The sequence below is a fragment of the Oncorhynchus clarkii genome, chromosome 15 (assembly GCF_045791955.1).
Source record: "Oncorhynchus clarkii lewisi isolate Uvic-CL-2024 chromosome 15, UVic_Ocla_1.0, whole genome shotgun sequence".
Classification (NCBI taxonomy): domain Eukaryota; kingdom Metazoa; phylum Chordata; class Actinopteri; order Salmoniformes; family Salmonidae; genus Oncorhynchus; species Oncorhynchus clarkii.
In genome coordinates this window covers 21,744,693-21,766,768 of record NC_092161.1, presented here as the reverse complement: position 1 = coordinate 21,766,768, position 22,076 = coordinate 21,744,693, and the positions used below count along the sequence as shown (strand labels likewise).

Genomic DNA, 22,076 nt, shown 5'->3' with positions numbered 1-22,076 from the left:
CATTTCAAAGGGCTCCCTTTTAAAAATGTAAAATGTTCACAGGGCTCTCTTGTGAAAGAGACCTTGGCATCAATGGGACTCCCTGTTAAAATAAAGGTTAAATAAAAAATATTTATAAGACCTAAAACTGTGGCACATGCTACTGCTATGCTAACCATCCTCTGAAAACGCAGCTGAACTAATAACGTTCAATAGAATTTGGAGTGAAATGTTTTAGTCAAACTGAGTAACAAGTATCAAGACTTTATCCAGGGTGTTACAGTGGAAATAGTTTCATTTGCCAAGTTCCACGTCTAAAAATACCACTGTAGAGGCCTACTTTAGTCACCGTTGCAGCTCGGGCATACTGCATGATGGCTGCTCATATAGACTTCTGGAAAATACACTACATTTTGCAGTGCATTTGTACTTCATTTTCATTCCAATAAAACACTATGCCCTTATATAAATGAATAATATATCTCTCTTTTGATTTACATGCATGGATTAAATGTCATGTTTGAAAAGTTGCTGTTTTATTCATATTGGATTTCCCCCAAGTCAAACCTAGAGGCTCTCACTGGCATATTTTAATGCAATGTCTCTCCATCCTCATATACACAGTTACTGTTTAATATACATTTTCATAACCCCTTTCAATCTACAGCCTACACTGCAGCCAAAGAGTAAACCATTGGAAAGAAGAGAAGTTGGAATTATTGCGGTGGAAAACAAATTAAACCTACAGCGTGCTGTAACCGTTATTTCAATACCGCATGTGTGCATTGTCATTTTTTTATCTGACAGATAACTCCTGTTTGTTTTTAAAGATAGTATTTAGCTAATTCAGTGTTGGGTTTCATGTCAAAGACTTTTCCCCCTCTTGGAAGTGAACGTGTTTTAATCCAGAGCCCCTCAGTGTCAGAATTGCTTTCAGATGAAGAATATGTTTTTTCTTTTTTTCCGCCATCATTGCACATATCTCAAGGACTATTTCTTGAGCGGCTTCCCCAAGCATCGTTTCAATAAAAGAGGGTCTTATTGAATGAACTCCCATCGCCACAAATCACATCCTGTCCTTCCCCTCCTGAATAAAAACACATTACTCTCAATAGAGGAAGGCCAGGATGGGGGGCTAAACTAAATGTGTTTGTCACCCGATTGGAGCGGAGGAGCAGTCCCCATCCCTGTGATGCTTACGTACAGTGAACAGGCTCTGGTTGACGTACAGCTCTGTGTCGTAGAAGTGGCCCCCGTGCTCCACGGGCTCTGTGGTCCCAGCCCACTGCTCCTCCTTCAGACAGGACCAGGTGAGGGCGGGACCTCCCAGACGGCTGTGGAGGGCCACACTGAGGCTGTAAAGGCCCCTGGGCAGCTTGTCCCTGACTGCCCGTAGGCAGCGCACACGCACTTCCATGGGCTGGGGACTCTGCGACCACTCCACCTGCATTACATAGAGAAGGTTGTGTTACGGTTACCGTCACTGCAGCAAGAAACCAGAGGTCAAGGAACGCACCCCTCACAGACACAGCACTGGCGTCTCCTTCACTCTCTCCCCCCTCCCTCACGCTCTCTCTCTCTGTATCTCTCTCCCTGCGCTCTCTTCCCCTCCCTCACTCTCTCTGTATCTCACTCTATCCTTTTCTCCCTCTGCTCAGACAGCGTGCCACTGCCTGCCTCTCCACCAGACAGCAGACAGTGTGCATCATTCTCACTCACAAAGTAAATTCATTACCCTAAACATATCATTTGTACATCCTGTACTGTAACACAAGCATTGCTGCTTAACAACTCAGAGTAATTTCTGTTTAATTTGGAAAGGAAAGCCTGGTACAGTATTTCCCCCAAACTGTATACAGTTGAGAGAATTATTCACAAAATAAAAACAATATTTGCACATTTCAGTTATTGGCTTTTAAAAGGGGGAGCATATCAGGTTGGAAATCCATCAAGGGGAGGGATTCAGTTGAAAACGTTAAAGGACAAACACTCTGGATTAATTCAGGAAGCAATTCATCTGTGAGGGGAGAGGGTTAGTGTCTGAGTCTGTGACGAAACTGTAGCTAATCACAATGAGGTTCCGGGATGAGCTTTGTTGTTGTTTGTTTGTTTTGTTGGAATGGCTTCATTTCAAGGATATGATGAGCAATAGGGGAAGATTGTTGGACTGTTAAGGAATTCATTCTAGATGATCACTGAACAATAAAAAACACTCATTCAGTTTCCCTTCCTGAATGGCATCCTCAAAATACAATTTTGTATGAATTAGCCATCATCATTAATTACAAAAGTAGATGTGTGCATACCCTTATGTGCTTATGTTATTGTATTTATGTAATTATGTACAACCTTTTCACAAATTTTTGCAAATTGGCATGCATTCAGCATACAGAACAGAGAACAATATAAACTGGGTGGTTCGAGCCTTGAATGCTTATTGGCTGAGAGCCATGGTATATGAGGACGTATACCACGGGTATGAGAAAAAATATGCATTTTTACTGTTCTAATTACGTTGTTAACCAGTTTATAATAGCAATAAGACACCTCAGGAGTTTGTGGTATATGGCCAATGTACCACAGCTAAAGGCTGTATCCAGGCACTCCACGTTGCGTCGTGAGTAAGAACAGCCCTTAGCCCCCCCCCCCCCCCCCCCAGAACAGACTCAGTTCGCCGGGGAATGGACTCTACAAGGTGTCGAAAGCGTTCCACAGGGTTGCTGGCCCATGTTGACGCCAATGCTTCCCACAGTTGTGTCAAATTGGCTAGATGTTCTTTTGGTAGACCATTGTTAATACACACAGGAAACTGTTATGAGTCAAAAAACCAGCAGCGTTGTAATTCCTGACACAAACCGATGCACCAGAAACCTACTACCATACACCGTTCAAAGGCACTTAAATATTTTGTCTTGCCCATTCACCCTCAATGGCACGCACACATACACAATTCAATTGTCAAGGCTTAAAAATATTTTTTTAACCTGTCTCCTCCCCTTCATCTACACTGATTGAAGTGGATTTAACAAATTATATCAATAAGGGATCATAGCTTTCACCTGGTCAGTCTATGTCATGGAAAGAGCAGGTGTTCTTAATGTTTTGTATACTCAGTGTATAGTGCCAGTGAAAGGGACATTTGGCATATTTGGCAACCTGGTAGCTGAAGAGTGATAGATGACCAGGAGCCTATTTCAAGAGCGCTACGGGCGAGATCCTGGTACCTAGTATTCACCTACCATAAAACACACACACGTGCACAAACATGGGGCATTAATATTACATTTCCCTTCATGGATTATTAAAGTACATTATCTATCTCATACAGTAGTGTTGAGGGCCTAAAAAGGTGCATCCTGGTACCCAGTTATACATGAATATTCAAACATTAAGCATGCAACAAACAATATACAGTCCCTTCTGAAAGTATTCACACCCCTTGACTTCTTCCGCATTTTGTTGTGTTACAGCCTGAATTTAAAGTGAGATTTTGAATCACTGGTCTACACACAATGCCCCATAATTTTTAGGAAATGTCTTGAGTCAATAATTATTCAACCCCTTTGTTATGGCAAGCCTAAATAAGTTCAGGAGTAAAGGTTAGCTTAAAAAGTCACATGAGTTACATGGACTCACTCTGTGTACCATAATAGTGTTTAACATTATATTTTAATGACTACCTTATCTTTGTATCCCACACATACAATTATCTGTAATGTCTCCCAGTCGAGCAGTGAATTTCAAACACAGATTCAACAACAAAGACCAGGGAGGTTTTCCAATGCCTCGCAAAGAAGGGCACCTATCGGTAGATGGGTAATAATAAAATAAACATACATTGAATATCCCTTTGAGCATGGTGAAGTTATTAATTCCACTTTTTATGGTGTATCAATACACCCAGTCACTACAAAGATAAAGGTGTCCTTCTTAACTCAGTTGCCGGAGAGGAAGGAAACCACTCAGGGATTTCACCATGAGGCCAATGGTGACGTGGAAACAGTTATAGAGCTTAATGACTGCTACAGTAGAAAACTGAAGATGGAGCGACAACATTGTACACTGAACAAAAATTATTTCATGAGTTAAAATAAAAGATACCAGAAATGTTCCATACACCCAAAAGCTTTTCTCTCAAATGTACACAAAATCCCTGTTAGTGAGCATTTACCCTTTGCCAAGATAATCCATTTACCTGACAGGTGTGGCATATCAAGAATCTGATTAAAAAGCATGATCATTAAACAGGTGAACCTTGTGCTGGGGACAAAAAATTTCACTCTAAAATGTGCAGTTTTGTCACTGATGTCTCAAGTTGAGGGAGCGAACAATTGGCGTGCTGACTGCAGGAATGTTCAACAGAGCTGTTGCCACGGAACTGAATGTTCATTTCTCAACCATAAGCCGCCTCCAATATTGTTTTAGCGAATTTGGCAGTACACCCAACCCGGCCTCACAAATGCAGACCACGTGTAACCACGCCAGCCCAGGACCACCACATATGGCTTATTCACCTACGAGATCATCTGAGGAAGGGGTGGTAAGGAGTATTTCTGCCAAAAAAAAGCCCTTTTGTTGGAAAAAACTCATTCTGATTGGCTGGGCCTGGCTCCCCAGAGGGTGGGCCTGGCTCCCCAGACGGTGAGCCTAAATCCACAGGTTAGGGCCTAATGAATGTATTTCAATTGACTAATTTCCTTCAATCAACTGTAACTCAGTAAAATCTTTGAAATTGTTACATGTTGTGTTTATATTTTTGTTCAGTATTACATGCAACTTAAAAGTTACATATCACAAAATTCTGATTTGAAATCTTTTGGACATCAGAGCAACCTTGAGGGAATCTTATTTGAGTCAGAAAAGGATGTTCATATGATAGGGAAGATATACAAAACCTTGCAGAGAGCATATCCAACTGACAATCTTTTAGAAAAAAATACAAAATTACAGTTAACGAAAATCTATGATAAAATCAGTATAAACTAATGTATAGAATGTATTATACATGAGACAAAATTCCCAAATTCTACAACACAACGGCCGAGTCATGTCTAGCAGTGCATTTCAAAAGTATTCAGACCCCTTGACTTTTTCCACATTTTATTACGTTACAGCCTTATTCTAAAATGGATTAAATTACTATTTTTCCCTCTCATCAATCTACAAACAATACCCCATAATGACAAAGCAAAAACAGGTTAAGAAATGTTTGCAAATTTATAAAATAAAAAAATCAGAAATATAACATTTACATAAGTATTCAGACCCTTTACTCAGTACTTTGTTGAAGCACCTTTGGCAGCGATTACATCGTTGAGTCTTCTTGGGTATGACGCTACAAGCTTGGCACACCGGTATTTTGCATTCTTCTCTGCAGATCTTCTCAAGCTCTGTCAGGTTGGATGGGGAGTGTCGCTGAACAGCTATTTTCAGGTCTCCCCAGAGACGTTTGATTGGTTTCAAGTCCGGGCTCTGGCTGGGCCACTCAAGAACATTCAGAGACTTGTCCCGAAGTCACTCCTGCGTTGTCTTGGCTGTGTGCTTAGAGTCGCTGTCCTGTTGGAAGGTGAACCTTCGTCCCAGTCTGAGGTCCTGAGTGCTCTGGGGCAGTTTTTCACCGAGGATCTGTCTGTACTTTGCTTCATTCATCTTTCCCTCAATCCTGACTAGTCTCCCAGTCCCTTTCACTAAAAAACATCAGTCTCACAATATTAACTTTGCTCTCCTCAACACTCGATCAATGAACAACAAAGCCCCCTTGCTTCATGAATTAATATCTGACAAGCTAGACTTCCTCCTCCTAACTGAAACTTGGCAACAACCTGGTGATTTATTTTCTCTTAACCAAGCTACTCCCACTGGTTATGGCTACGTGTGACCGCCGTGGTGGCGGCCTCGCTGTACTGTAACAACTCCAAAATCGAAATACCTGAACTGTCTCCCTACTATCTCTTCATTTGAATACATTGCCTACAAATCATTTTGCTCAATAACCACTATCCTTGTGTACCGTCCTCCTAACACAGAACCCAAACCGGCTGCGCGCGTGCGCCATTGTGCACCATCGTGCATACATTTATTTGGTCCCCCCACACCAAACTCGATCACAACACGCAGGTTGAAATATCAAAACAAACTCTGAACCAATTACATTAATTTGGGGACAGGTAGAAAAGCATTAAACATTTACGCCAATTTAGCTAGCTAGCTTGCACTTGCTAGCTAATTTGTCCTATATAGCTAGCTCGCTGTTGCTAGCTAATTTGTCCTGGGAAATAAACATTGAATTGTTATTTTACCTGAAATGCACAAGGTCCTCTACTCCGACAAATTAATCCACACATAAAACGGTCAACCGATTCGTTTCTAGTCATCTCTCTGCCTTCCAGGCTTTTTCTTCTTTGAACTTATATGGTGATTTCATAATATTACCATGACGACCAACAACACAGTTCGTCTTTCAATCACCCACGTGGGTATAACCAATGAGGAGATGGCACGTGGGTATCTGCTTCTATAAACCAATGAGGAGATGGGAGAGGCAGGACTTGCACCGCGATCTGCATCACAAATAGAACTGACTTCTATTTTATCCCTTGGCAATGCAGACACTCGTTGAGGAGCGCGAGCAGTGTAGGTGCAATAATTGAATAATATAGATTTCTACATTTATTTTGCAACGCTCGGTGCACACGACGCGAGCAGTGTAGTCAGGGTGTAAAGCTAACGAATCATTCCTCTCTGAACTGTCGGAATTACTCACGTGCACACAAACTCGCCTCTGATTTCATGGCCATTAGGTACTGTTTCAATATTACCCAACATGTCAATTTTCCCACTCACATCAAGGGACACATACTTGACCTTGTTTGCTCTGTTGGCCCCAACCTAACTTATACTTCCCCCTCCCTATTCCCGCTGTCTGAACACAAGATTCTTAATTTCTATCTTACCTCATACTCACCACACAACACTGACAAATGCCTCATCTCCTTCCACAACATCAAAGCTCTGATGCCATCTGCTCCGCCCTGCCCATTGACCACACCTCCAACTCACCTGATGAACTAGTTGCCAAATTCAATGCTCTGTCTCACTCAACTCTCTGGCCCACTCCAAACTTAACCTCTCTTTTGCTCCTTCCCCTCCTCCCCACCCTGGTTTACCCCTGAGCTCCGCGCCCAGAAGCATGCTGGCCGCCACCTGGAGCGGCTGAGCAGGAAGTCTGGGCTCACTGTCCACACTGAGGCCTACAAACACCACCTACAGTGATGCCCTCAGTGCTGCCAGGTCCACTTATTTCTCCAACATCATCAACAGCTCCAATAAGAACTCCCAGACTCTGTTATCCACTGTCAGCAAGCCACTTCAGCCCCGTGACCACACCTTCTCTACTCCCTCCACTGAACTCTAAAACTCCTTCCTTTAGTTTTTCAAGGACAAGATCACCAAAAAAACTCCTTACTGACTGATCAATCGCTCTTAAATTCTTTGGGATAGGGGGCAGCATTTTCACTTTTGGATGAATAGCGTGCCCAGAGTAAACTGCCTCCTACTCAGTCCCAGATGCTAATATATGCATAGTATTATTAGTATTGGATAGAAAACACTCTGAAGTTTCTAAAACTGTTTGAATGATGTCTGTGAGTATAATATAACGTATATGGCAGGCAAAAGCCTGAGAAAAAATCCAAACAGGAAGTGGGAAATTTGAGGTTTGTAGTTTTTGAACCCTGCCCCTATCGAATACACAGTGGGATATGGGTCATCTTGCACTTCCTAAGGCTTCCACTAGATGTCAACAGTCTTTAGAACCCTTTACCACGCTGCCCTTTACCACGCTGCTTGGTCCTTTGTTGGTGGGTATTTCTGTAACGGCATTCCTCCTGAGGAGAAGCGAGAAGGATCGGAGGACCAATGCGCAGCGTTGTAAGTGTCCATAACGTTTATTTAAAGACATAAACTGAACACTACAAAACAATAAACGTGAAAGAAACTAAACCGAAACAGTACAGTGTGGCAACAAACACACGCACGGAAAACAAACACCCACAAACCAAAAGTGAAACCCAGGCTACCTAAGTACGATTCTCAATCAGAGACAACTAACGACACCTGCCTCTGATTGAGAACCATACTAGGCTGAACTCAAAACCCCAACATAGAAAAACACACATAGACTGCCCACCCCAACTCACGCCCTGACCATACTAAATAAAGACAAAACAAAGGAAATAAAGGTCAGAACGTGACAGCCCTGCAATTTCATTGGCTGTTGGCGGAACCCCAGTCCTAGACAGGTTAACCGCCCCTCCCCCGTCTACCTCCAAACTGTCACCCCTGAAACCCTGCTCTCCGAATTTGCCCCCATTACTCTCCATATATCTCAAAACTCACCATGCCATCCAAGACTACAACTTCCTCTCCCCCCTGTACTCATTAAAGCCTGCCTACTTGCTCTCTGTCCATATATCACACACATCAACAACCTCTCCCTCGCCCACGGAACTTTCCCCTTCCAACTACAAAACAGCTGCAGTCACCCCATCTTTACTTTGTTTATTGAATTTTCAACAACAGCATTTACAAAATAGTTGCATTTGTAAGTTATTTGGTAGTGATATAAAACAACACATCAAAGACAACAATACAGCAAAACAAATACAAAAAATTAAAAGATAAGAAATAATATATATTTTGATACAGTTGTTACAGGTCAAGTAGCACAGATCATACAGTCCTTAACATCCGAGATGTCACGTATACACATACCAGGCCTCTTACATCACCAATATACAAATCACCAATATATAAATATACATCACTCTGGCACTGCAGGGAAATGTAGTCGTTTAACATAAGAAAAGAAGGGAGCCCACATGGCATAGAATTTGTCTATAGACCTATTGAGTGTGTGTTTAATTTTTTCCAACTTTATGAAATTCAAAACGGATTTAATCCAAAGAGCATGAGAAGGGGGTGCAGAGGATTTCCATGTACGTAAAACTAATCGTCTCGTTAACAAAGTGACAAAGGCAATTACATCCTTATTCATTTTGGTCAAATGTGTTGTGGGTAAGACAACCCCAAATAATGCAATAAATGGGTCTGGCTCGATCTCTGTGCCGCTTAATTCTGAGAGTGTGTTAAAGATGTCTTTCCAGAAACCAACAAGAGATGGGCAACACCAAAACATGTGTACATGATTAGCAGGAGACTGGTTACAACGTAAACAATTAGGGTTCACATCCTTGTAAATTTAGGATAATCTTGCTTTGGTCCAGTGGGCCCTATGAATGAGTTTGCATTGAATGAGAATGTGTCGAGCGCAAATAGAAGAGGTATGTACTCTTTTGAGTGCCCCTTCCCATAGTTCATCAGACATTTCCTCACCCAGTTCCTCCTCCCATGAGGATTTAATATCATTTAATGAGGTGGTTTGTAGTGAGCAAATTTGACTAAAGATTATTGACAAGGTGTCTTTCAGAGTAGGAAGAGGGATAAGAAGGGTGGGGAATCAGGGATCTATGCTGTGGACGTAACTCTGGACTTGTAAGATCCTAAAGAAATGATGTCTGGGGAGACCAAATTTATCTGATAATTGTTCAAATTACAAAATGTATTGTTAATATAGAGATCTCTGAATCTTTTAATACCGAGACCATGTTGAGAAAGCACCATCAATCATAGATGGGGGAAAGCTGGATTTGAGGCTACTGTAGCAAAAGAAGAGGTTGTCTGAAACCCAAAGTGGCGGCTAAATTGATTCCAGATGTTCAATGTTGTTTTGACACATATTTTTGGTGAAGGAAGAGTAAGGGCCTGTAATGGAGGAGTGAGCGAGCGAAGACAATGATGCCGGTATAGATGAGGCGGCTTCCATCTATAGCCAAATTGGGGGTGGGAATATCTCTCTGCAACCAGTACTGAATGAGCCTAAGGTTAGCGGCCCAATAATAGAATCTAAAATCCGGTAGAGCTAGACTGGTTTGGGCCTCTGCAAAAGCTGTTTTCGTATCCTAGGGGGCTTTTTGTCCCATATAAAAGATACAATTAGGCCGTCGATCTTTTTGAAAAATGTATTGGGAAGAAAAATCGGTAGGCACTGATAGAGATAAAATAATTTAGGGAGAGTATTCATATTAATATAATTAATTATTGTGACTAAGGTTAGGTGTAGCAAAGACCAGCTTTCCAAATCATCCTTAGTGCGGGTTGAAAGAGGAGCAAAGTTGTCTTGAAAGAGGTTTTCAGATCTGATGTACCACAAGTTAAATAAAGCTACTGTGAGCAATTTTAAATGGCAAGTTAAGTAAAGGGGATTTTCTTGCGGCCATATTAAAACCTCTTGCCACTCAGATCCCTTTAGCGGGATCATTTTTGTCTACATCCGGTGAATTGCAGAGCGCCGAATTAAAACTAAATTATTTAAAATATTTCATTTTCATGAAATCACAAGTGCAATACACCAAAACACAGCTTAACTTGTTGTTAATCCAGCCAGCATGTCAGATTTCAAAAAGGCTTTACGGTGAAAGCAAACCATGCGATTATGTGAGGACAGCTCTCAGCAGACAAAACATTACAAACAGCTAGCAGCAAAGTAGATTGGTCACGAAAGTCAGAAAAGCAATAAAATTAATGACTTACCTTTGATGATCTTCATATATTTGCACTCAAGAGACTCCCAGTTACACAATAAATGTTTGTTTTGTTTGATAAAGATTCTCTTTATATCCAAAAACCTCCATTTGGTTGGCGCGTTTTGTTCAGTAATCCACAGGCTCGTGCAGTCACGACGGGCAGACGAAAATTCCAAATAGTATCCGTAAAGTTCGTAGAAACATGTCAAACGTTTGTTATAATCAATCCTCAGGTTGTTTTTACAATAAATAATCGATAATATTTCAACCGGACGGTAGCCTTTTCAATAAAGAAAAGAAAGAAAAGGTCTCGCTCCCGGCGCACGCGCATGCACAAATCTATCCACTGACGCAATATGATCATTCTCGCTCATTTTTCAGAATAAAAGCCTGAAACTATGTCTAAAGACTGTTCACACCTTGTGGAAGCCATAGGGAAAGGAATCTGGTTGATACCCCTTTAAATGGAGGTGTCGTGTCTTTGGCTATGCCGGATTAAGTAATACGACATGCTATTCTATAAAATAATTTCTCCGTAATTACTATTACCTGATTGAGCTCATCATGTAAATGTAATTAACTAGAGAGTCGGGCACCACAAAATAATATTTATAGAGCTGTTATCTTCCGAATAAACTCTTAAAGACCTAGTAATATTTTACATCAATAGCAGTCAATATTAATCCTCATCTTAATTCAGTCTCATCTGAAAGTTGTAAATTCTTGGTTATCTGCACGAACCCTAGCTAACAATTTGAATCAGCAAATTGGGTTTAATTATTTATTTACTAAATACTAATCACACAGAATTACACACACACACATAATTAAATCATAACTTGATTACAAATTACGTCATAAAGGAAAACGTCCCTAGCGGGCGGAACAGATATGACAGCTTGTTACACAAAGGAAAAGGGCTGGGTTTGAGTGAAAGAGCGGGTCATTTTGCACTTCCTATGGCTTCCACTAGATGTCAACTGTCTTTAGAACGTTGTTTCAGGCTTCTACTGTGAAGGGGGGCCGGATGGGAGCTGTTTGACTAAGGAGTCTAGCAGCAGCCTCGTTCTCAATCACGCGCATTTCACATGAGGTAGCTCTCGGTCCATTGCTTTTCTACAGACAATGAAATTCTCCGGTTGGAACATTATTGAACATTAATGATAAAAACATCCTAAAGATTGATTCTATACTTTTTGAACTTTTGTCCAACATTCGGCTGGACCTGAATGCGCGTTTGGATTTGTTTACCAAACGCCCTAACAAAAGAAGCTATTTGGACATAATTGATGGACTTTATGGAACAAATCAAACATTTGTCGAACTGGGATTCCTGGGAGTGCATTCTGATGAAGATCAAGTGAATATTTATAATGCTATTTCTGACTAATGTTGACTGCTGACACCTGACCCACCCATCTGCACCTAAGACTTGAGTGATGTGATACCTTCACATGAGTTTCTTTGGGAAAGATTGTGAGCTTTCAATTGATGAAGGTGGTGTAGCACCGTACTACGTTTAACTGGGTTATTTATGCCGCTGCAGTTCCAAGTAAGAAAATTAAAGCCATTCCCTCCAGCTGGATGGTCTACACTAGGCTGAGTCATGTCTTAATTGAGGACGTGTAAAGGACAAGGTACAATGTAAACTAAAGATCTTAGTTGAACCTAATAGCGCAAATTTAAAAAACAAAGAAAAGCTACGAAGCACAAAAAAACATATAAAAACTATACACATATAAAGAGGGAAAACCCCTTCCCTCACAACCTCCCTTGCCGAAGCAAAGTGTTGGTTCCATGTTTCATGAGCTGTAATAAAAGATCCCACAAAATGCTTATTTCTCTCAACTTTTGTGAAGAAATTTGTTTACATCCTTATTAGTGAGCATTTCTCCTTTGCCATGATAATCCATCCGCCTGACAAGTTTGGCATGTCAATGAGCTGATTAAACAGCATGATCATTACACAGGTGCACTTTGTGTTGGGGACAATAAAAGGTCACTCTAAAATGTGCCATTTTGTCACACAACATAATGCCACCAATATCTCAAGTTGAGGGAGCGTGCAATTGGCATGCTGACTGCAGGTACAGTGCATTTGGAAAGTATTCAGACCCCTTCCCCTTTTCCATGTTAAGTTACGTTACAGCCTTATTCTAAAATTGATTAAATAAAACAAATTTGTCATCACTCTACACACAATACCCCATTATTACAAAGTGAAAACAGGTTTTAAGAAATGTTTGCCAATTCATTAAAGCTAAAACAGAAAGACCTTTTTAAAGATACAGCAGGTCTTCAATTAGTCAGTCTGCTACCCAGAAGCTAGACAGTGGCGGTTGACCAGGAGTATAGGGAACAGATTCTGGTGTCATTCACCTACCACAAAACAAACACACAAACAAATTTGAAACTATCAATTATAGTCACCAAAATCCATTGGAGATTCTACTTTACTCATTTGCATGTTCCGCTCTCGACTTTTGCCACGCAAAATAAACGGTCTGGTGACACCGTTTGGATTCATTTATTTTTGTTCAGTATATAAACCCTTGCCGTCAGAAAGTACTCACTCCCTTTGACTTTTTCCACATTTTGTTGTGTTACACCCTGAATTAAAAATGTATTTGTCTACCTCCCGAGTGGCGCAGTGGTCTAAGGCACTGAATCGCAGTGCCAGCTGTGCCACTAGGGATTTGAGTCCAGGCTGTCGCAGCCGGCCGCGACCGGGAAGTGCACAATTGGCCCACCATCGTTCGGGTTAGGGGAGGATTTTTTCCTTGTCCCATCGAGCACTAGTGACTCCTGTAGCAGGCTGGGCGCAGTGCATGCTGACATGGTTGCCAGATGTTTCCTCTGACACATTGGTGCGGCTGGCTTCTGGGTTAAGCGGGCATTGTGTAAAGAAGCAGTGCGGCTTGGTTGGGTTGTATTTCGGAGGACACACGGCTCTTGATCTTCGCCTCTCCCGAGTCCGTACAGGAGCTACAGCGATGAGACAAGACTAACTACCAATTGGATACCATGAAATTGGGGAGAAAAAATTATAATGTATTTGTCACTGGCCTAATGTCTACATGGATTTGTTTTTCAACATTCTTACAAATTCATTAAAAATGACAAGCTGGATTGTCTTGAGTCAAAAAATATTAAACCCCTTTGTTCTGACAAGCCTAAATAAGTTAAGGAATAATAATAATAATAAGTTAATAAGTTGCACATACGTTACAATTATCTGTGAGGTCCTTCAGTCGAGCAGTGAATTTCAAACCCAGATTCAACCACAAAGACCAGGGAGGTTTTTCCAATGCCACGCAAAGAAGGGCACCTATTGGTAGATGGGTAAAAAAAAGTGGACCGTAGAGAGCTTTTTATGTCTCTATTTTTGGTTTGGTCAGGGTGTGATTTGGATGGGCATTCTATGTTCATGTTTCTATGTTTTCTATTTCTTTGTGTTTGGCCAGGTATGGTTCTCATTCAGGGACAGCTGTCTATTGTTGTCTCTGATTGGGAATCATACTTAGGTAGCTTTTTCCCCTCCTTCTGTGTGGGATCTTGTTCTTCGTTTGTGACCAGGTAGTTTGCACTATGAAGTTGTTCGGTTGGTGTTTTCTTTATTATTTTGTTCGGTCTAAAAGTTTCACTTCAACAATAAATATTATGTGGTCTCATCCTTCCGACGACAGCCGTTACACAGACAATGAATATCCCTTTGAGCATGGTGAAATTATTAATTATCAATACACCCAGTCAATACAAAGATACAGGCGTCCTTCCTAACTCAATTACCAGAGAGGAAGGAAACATTTAGGGATTTCTGTCATGGCTGTTGAAAGGAGAGGACCAAGGTTCAGCGTGGTGAGCGCACATTTTCTTTTATTAATTACAATGATGCCGAACAAAACAATAAACACTACAAAACAAACCGTGAAGCTCAAAGGCTATGTGCCCTAAAGAAAGTCAACTTCCCACAAAGAAAGGAGGGAAAAAGGGCTACCTAAGTATGGTTCCCAATCAGAGACAACAATAGACAGCTGTCCCTGATTGAGAATCATACCCGACCAAAACATAGAAACACCAAATCATAGAAAATGAAACATAGAATGCCCACCCCAAATCACACCCTGACCAAACCAAATAGAGACATTAAAAGGCTCTCTACGGTCAGGGCGTGACAATTTCACCATGTTGCCAATGGTGACTTTAAAACAGTTACAGAGTTTAATTGCCATGATAGGAGAAAACTGAGGATGGATCAACAACATTAAAGTTACTCCAAAATACTAACCTGATTGACAGAATGAAAAAATATTCAAAAACATGCATCCTGTTGCACTAAAGTAATGCTGCAAAAAAATTGCGAAGCAATTCACTTTTTGTCTTTAATACAAAGTGTTATGCTTGGGGCAGCACCAATACAACACATTGCTGAGTACCACTCTCCATATTCTCAAGCAAAGTGATGGCTGCATCATGTCATGGGTATGCATGTAATTGTTAAGGATTGGGGAGTTTTTCCAGATAAAAAACAAATTCCGTTGCTAAGCACAGGCAAAATCCTAAAGGAAAACCTGGGTCACCCCACATAGCCTGGTTCCTCTCTAGGTTTCTTCCTAGGTTTTGGCCTTTCTAGGGAGTTTTTCCTAGCCACCGTGCTTCTACACCTGCATTGCTTGCTGTTTGGGGTTTTAGGCTGGGTTTCTGTACAGCACTTTGAGATATCAGTTGATGTACGAAGGGCTATATAAATACATTTGATTTGATTTGAGTCTGCTTTCCACCTTGCAGCAGGACAATGAACTAAAACACAAGGCCAAATCTACACTGAAGTTGCTTACCAAGAAGACAATGAATGTTCCTGAGTGGCCGAGTTACAGTTTTGATTTAAATCTGAAAATGCTGGTTTAGCAATGATCAACAACCAGCTTGACAGAACTTGACAGAAAGATGCTTCTGCAAAGTATTGACTCAGGGGTGTGAATACTTCTGTATTTCATTTTCAATATGTTTGCAAACAATTCAAAAAACTTGTTTTCACTTTGCCATTATGGGGTATTTATTGTGTGTAGATCGGTGTGAAAAAAAATATAAGAATTTTATACATTTTCAATTCAGGCTTTAACAACAAAATGTGGAATAAGCAAGGGGTATGAATACTTTCTGAAGGCACTGTATCTATCTAGTACAGAAGCGCCGAGAACCTAAAAAGGTTCCATGGAAAAGTGCATCCTGGTACCTAGTTATACATTAATATTCAAAAACATTAAGCATACAACAAACAATATACAGTGCATTCGGAAAGTATTCAGAACCCTTCCACATTTTGTTATGTTACAGCCTTATTCTAAAATGTATTTACACACAATCTACACACACAATATCTAATAATCCCAAAGCAAAAACCGGTCTTTAGATTTTTTTGCAAATGTATTAAGAATAAAAAACTGAAATACCTTATTTACATAACTATTCAGACCCTTTAATATGAGAATCAGAATTGAGTTTAGGTGCACCTGGTTTCTATTGATCATCCTTGAGATGTTTCTACAACTTGAGTGGAGTCTACCTGTGGTAAATTCAATTGATTGGACATGATTTGGAAAGGAACACACCTGTCTATATAAGGTCGCACAGTTGACAGTGCACGTCAGAGCAAAAACCAAGCCATGAGGTCGAAGGAATAGTCCGTAGATCTCCGAAACAGGATTATGGCGAGGCACAGATCTGGGGATTGGTACCAAAACATTTTGGCAGCATTGAAGGTAAAAAATAACACAGTGGCCTCCATTCTTAAATGGAAGAAGTTTAGAACCACCAAGACTCTTCCTAGAGCTGGTCACCTGGACAAACTGAGCAATTGGGGGAGTAGGGCCTTGGTCAGGGAGGTGACCAAGAACCCGATGATCACTCTGACAGAGCTCCAGTGTTCCTTTTCCGAGATGGGAAAACCTTCCAGAAGGACAACCATCTCTGCAGTACTCCACCAATCAGGCCTACCTTATGGTAGCATGGCCAGACGGAAGCCACTCCTCAGTAAAATGCACATGACAGCCCGGTTGGAGTTTGCCAAAAGACACCTAAAGGACTCTCGGACCATGAGAAACAAGATTCTCTGGTCTGATGAAACCAAGATTGAACTTTATGGCCTGAATGCCATGTGTCATGTGTGGCACCATCTCTATGGTGAAGCATGGTGTTGGCAGCATCATGCTGTGGGGATGTTTTTCAGCGGCAGGGACTGGGAGACTAGTCCGGATTGAGGCAAAGATGAACGGAGGAAAGTACAAAGAGATCCTTGATAAAAACCTGCTCCAGAGCACTCAGGCCCTCAGACTGGGGCAAAGGTTCAACTTCCAGCAGGACAACGACCCTAAGCACACAGCCAAGACAATGCAGGAATGGCTTGGGGACAAGCGTATGAATGTCCTTGAGTGCCCCAGCCAGAGCCCGGACTTGAACCCAATCAAACATCTCTGGACAGACCTGAAAATAGCTGTGCAGAGATTCAACATGACAGAGCTTGGTACAAATACCGGTGTACCAAGCTTGTAGCATCATACCCTAGAATATTTGAGGCTGTAACCACTGCCAAAGGTGTCTCAACAAAGTACTGAGTAAAGGGTCTGAATACTTATGGAAATGTAATATTTCAGTTTTTTTTATAACTTTGCTGAACCTGTTTTTGTTTTGTCATTATGGGGTATTTTGTGTAGATTGATGAAGAAAAAATAGATTTAATCAATTTTAGAATAAGGCTGTAATGTAACAAAATGTGTAAAAAGATACTTCAGGTCTTGAATTATACAGTCAGCTACCCGGGAGCTAGACAGTGGCGGTTGACCAGCAGCCTAGGGGACATATCCTGGTGTTATTCACCTACCACAAAAACAAACACATGTCCACAAACAGCACAGGGATGACAGTTCAACACACAGTCACCTAATCTTAAACCATCTATTATATTCAAAAAAATCCTCTGGAGATTCTACTTAACTCAATTTGCATGTTCCGCTCTCTGACAGTTGCCACTCTCCATAAACGGTGTATACTGGTGGCACTATTGGGATTTACCTACCCAGCACTGTGTGCCTGGCAGTGTTGCTTTTTGACTGTTAAAGGCCCATATTAACCATTTGGAACACACACACACACACACACACACACACACACACACACACACACACACACACACACACACACACACACACACACACACACACACACACACACACACACGTAAAAAGATACACACCCAGCGCCACGTGCATGCCGGCGCCTGGCAGTGCCCAGCGCAAAGCCACCCTCAGAGGGTGTGTGACGAGCCCTGCCGTTATGCCCCGCAATCTCCTTGCTGAGCATCTTTGCATACGCCACAACACAAAACAATTTAGGCAGAAGTGAAATTAGTATAATTGGTGGTAAAGCGGTTTAGCCCACACATCGCACATCCAGGAGGTTAAGGCTCTAAGCCCCCACACTGCTGAGGGAGAAAGAAAGGGGGTAAAAAAAGAACAATAAAAATAACTAAAAACTTCACAGCACACCAGTGTTCATTTTTCACTATTTATGTCTTTAGAGATTGTTATTATTTGTCTCTCATGCATGGACCGGTAAGTGTATGGCAGAAAGTCAAGAAATCGGGGAAGGTAAATCGCAAAGTGAGCCAATTTTCCATATCAGAAGGTGGTTTGTTTGCCCGGAGCCTTAGTTGTGCCTAAAGTGCCATAACATTACACCACTCCTACAGATGAGATCAAAGCATTCAGCCACGGATCCTCAGCAGCTTTTTTTGGCACGCAGCGCGTCCTTCGCCGAAACATCTTTTCAAGGTTCCTACATTGACTGCTCCACAAATTGAACTCTTTAATACACAGGAAATGCCACATACAAAAACATATTTTCTTTCTAAGTATAGCCTAATATTCGGAGATTAAGCTTTCTCGTTAATTATTTTCATTTTAATTAGTAAATCTTAATTAACAATGAACATTTACCCTTAAAAATGTTGGCTTCGGAATGAAGGAAAGGGGGGGGAGAAAACGAGTGAATAAATATGACAATCTTTTTGGGACCTCCAGGCAGGATTACTGATGCAGGCAGACTTAGTTATTAAACACGTTCTAAATTAAATGCCTCCATGAATTTTGCACAGAAATATATTTTCATAGTTTTGCATGCCAAATGTGACATTTTATATTTTAGATTCATCTGCCGCAGTAATTTTGGAAATGTCATATAAACAAAGATTTTGTCATTTACCAATGGAATTACTATGCATGGCAGGTTGGCCATTGCTTTTCCTGGCTGTGCCGGTTGTTTCAAGTCAGCAAGCCATAAAAAATCTTTATCTCTCTGAAACACAGCAATTTGGGAGATAATCGAATGGTGACTGGGGGGCAGAAATGCCAGTCTGAGGAATTATACCACAATCTCTCCCACATTTACAACCTTCCTCAAAGCGAGTTGTCACCCTGGCAGGAAGGGCTGATAGAAGATTCATTACATCTCTAAGCCTGCATGGTGGCAGAGCAGCCTCATCCCCAGCCTAACAACAGCACACTCCTACGGATGCTAAGGCTGCTGCCTGATGCTGCTCCTTCCTCCTCACTCTCCCTTCTTTCCCTTTCTACTTTCCTTAAGACACCAGACGGCTTTTTACACACTGGGGGATGAAAAACATCCTAAATAAAGGAGAAAGAGAGACAGCGGTTTTTCCCAGTGTTCCATGGTAAACACAGGGAAGCCTTTTATGTTTGTGTGTGTGTGTGTGTGCGCGCGAGTATGCTCACGCGTGCATGAGTGTGCTTGCAAAAGAGACTCTGCTGACAGATTCCATTCACGGCAGCAAGGATTTCATATGATTACATCATTTGACTTTAAAAAAAACATTCCTCTATCTGTTTCTCGGGCCACAAACATATTTTGCGAGATATCATAATTTCTTCTATGGTTGAACCCTGGTGGAAATAAGTCTCCGATATAGAAGTGGTACTTCCTGTTGATGTGCCATGTTACTTCCTGTGTTTATGTCTGATAATGGCTGGGTTAACAGATCCTACCTGCCAGCCGAGGCCTGGCTCCCTGGCCCACGGTGATTCTGCTGCGGAGGAGGCTTCTGTCATCTCGCCGTATTTGGCGATCACTTCACCTTTGCGCTCCCCCAGCGCCTTCAGCAACTGGCTCTCTGCGCTGCGAAACACAAGTGGTAACCCTGTTAACCAGCCACCTGCATATTGTGCTCTCTTGTTCCCACTTTGTAGCCAACAGCGGAGAATCTAATAACGCAACAACAAACACTTTCCACTTTTTTCCCCCTCCCTCCCTCTCTTTCTCTCTCTCTCTCCTCAGCCCGCTTGGCCTTTCAATCTTATCTGGGGTAATGTAATAAACTGCTGCTACGCTCCGTCTCCCAGCCACCTCTCTTAATTCCTCAAAATAAAGCAATATCATAGGCCCGCCTGCTAAAGTGGATAAGATGGCTTTAAAGTAAGAATAATTCAGCAAATAAATGCTCATCGGTGCGGCATCAAAGCCAGCCACCAACTTTATTTTCTGCTCGCCCGATCAAAAGTATTACATGTGCTTTCGTCAGTTAACAACGCAGCAGAATGGGGGCCCTCTCCCTAATGAAATTACTGTTAAATCAAAAACAGTGAAAGGAAATAAATTACACATAACAAAAAAAGAAAGTCAGCTTGGCATCCCGTTCCCATTCTAGAGAATAGGAGATCATTTCTCATTGAATCTCAGAAAACGTAGCCCTAGGTGATGTGTATTAAAACCTCTCATGTCTAATAGCCACCCACCAATGATATCAGAAGGAATTTGCAGGGGCCAAGGCTGCGCGGAGAAGGTCATCGTTGCTAAACTCAAACGGTATTCATCTGACAGGCATGGTGTCCAAACCAACACCCATAGTAAACAGTGAGCACAACAGGCTCATGTAGATTCTCTTGATTTTTTTCTGTATAATGTCAGGCTGGATGGTAAGCCACAATTACAAAAAAACAACTCTACATGCTATTATATCCTTTGGGCTGAGGGAGGAGATGCATGATTCCAGACTGATGTGGATGGAACACAAACTGATGCTCCTCTGAGTCCAGTGACACGGGCAGATTTTCATGCCTCGCAGCCTTTTACCCACAATGCATTGCAATATAGGTTACAGTCACATTACATGTTTTCTCAAATGGCAGCTAAATAAATATGGTGAACGTTCTGTACAATGAATGCTTATTTCATTCATGTAACATTAGTGGAAACATACCGTTGGAACGCTGCATACAGCCTGTCTTGCAGTATCCTCTCCTGTTGGTCACAGTCTCTGTGTGACTGGGCCTGGGGTTCCTTTGAAAGAATGAGCCAACTTTTTGTCAACATGGGCATTTTGCAGCCAGTAAAAAGAAATAGACTCACAAAACAAAAGCATGAAGACGTGATACTGATGAAATAGTGCATGACTTGAACTACAACCATTTCACTGAGATTTCTCTGGCTTTTATTACTATAACAGCTTCGATTACATGTACAACTCTATGACACAGTAAGAGGAAGAAGATTAAAATGCCTCTCAGCGAACCTGGCACAATGTATTCAAATCATCCCAGTAATACTAACAATACAACTTCAGGAAATATAATTTTACATAGCACAAAGTAATCTTTCCCTTTATGGACACAGCAAAGTACCTTTGCATTTCCCCTTAAGAAGGACATTAGTCTTTTCTTCCTCACCCACTCATTTTCCTGAGACATCCCTTCTCTTTGAAGATGTGTATCCTGCCAAAAATAAAATCACACACTTAGGGTGCATCCAAAATGGCACCCTACATAGGCCATGGTCAAAAGTAGTGTGCTAGAGAATAGGGTTTCAGACACACCCTTAGTTTGGCCGAGCTTTGTGATAGGGAGGTGTAGTGTGAATTAAGTACACAGCATCTAACTCTGAAACAACGTGGTAATGCAATCTGCAGGCAATCAATAGCAGCCAGCCTGGAGCCTACAGACATGTAACGGGTTGATGAATCCTTCCAGCCGGTACCATTCAGTCAGCAAGTTTACACCGCTATTCAGTCGCATTGACACTGTTAAATGACAGCGTCTCGCGAGCAACCATGAAAGCTTTTGTGTGTAACAAACGGGAGAAAAAAGTCCTATTACTTCAAAATAGATGAGGAAATCTCCGGTGCATAGCCTAATGTTCTTTCAATGAGAAGTGGGCACAAACAGTTGGGGAGTGAATACACATTATGATAGCATAAAACACTGAACCCCGCTAGTATATAATATTACGTAGATGGAACTGATTATCAATACATGAAACGATGACTCAAGTCTTACCATCACAAGATTTATCCATTTTTCACTTTCCTTCCATATTCTTGGTGTTAATTTGGAACTCCTTAATTCTTCTTCCTTTTCAAATCAGATTACAGCTATAAATATACTGGAT

General features: G+C 41.5%; 1 protein-coding gene across 1 annotated transcript in view; it reads right to left on the bottom strand.

Annotated features, from left to right (window-relative positions):
* Positions 1 to 22,076, bottom strand: part of LOC139366816 (orofacial cleft 1 candidate 1) — a 101,521-nt gene that overhangs the window by 61,456 nt on the left and 17,989 nt on the right. Inside the window, exons 9-11 of the mRNA XM_071104511.1 lie at positions 20,893 to 20,972; positions 19,682 to 19,811; positions 1,184 to 1,423 (exon numbers count right to left, since the gene is read on the bottom strand). Coding sequence (XP_070960612.1) covers positions 1,184 to 1,423; positions 19,682 to 19,811; positions 20,893 to 20,972 — 450 coding nt within the window. The remainder of the gene's footprint in view (positions 1 to 1,183; positions 1,424 to 19,681; positions 19,812 to 20,892; positions 20,973 to 22,076) is intronic.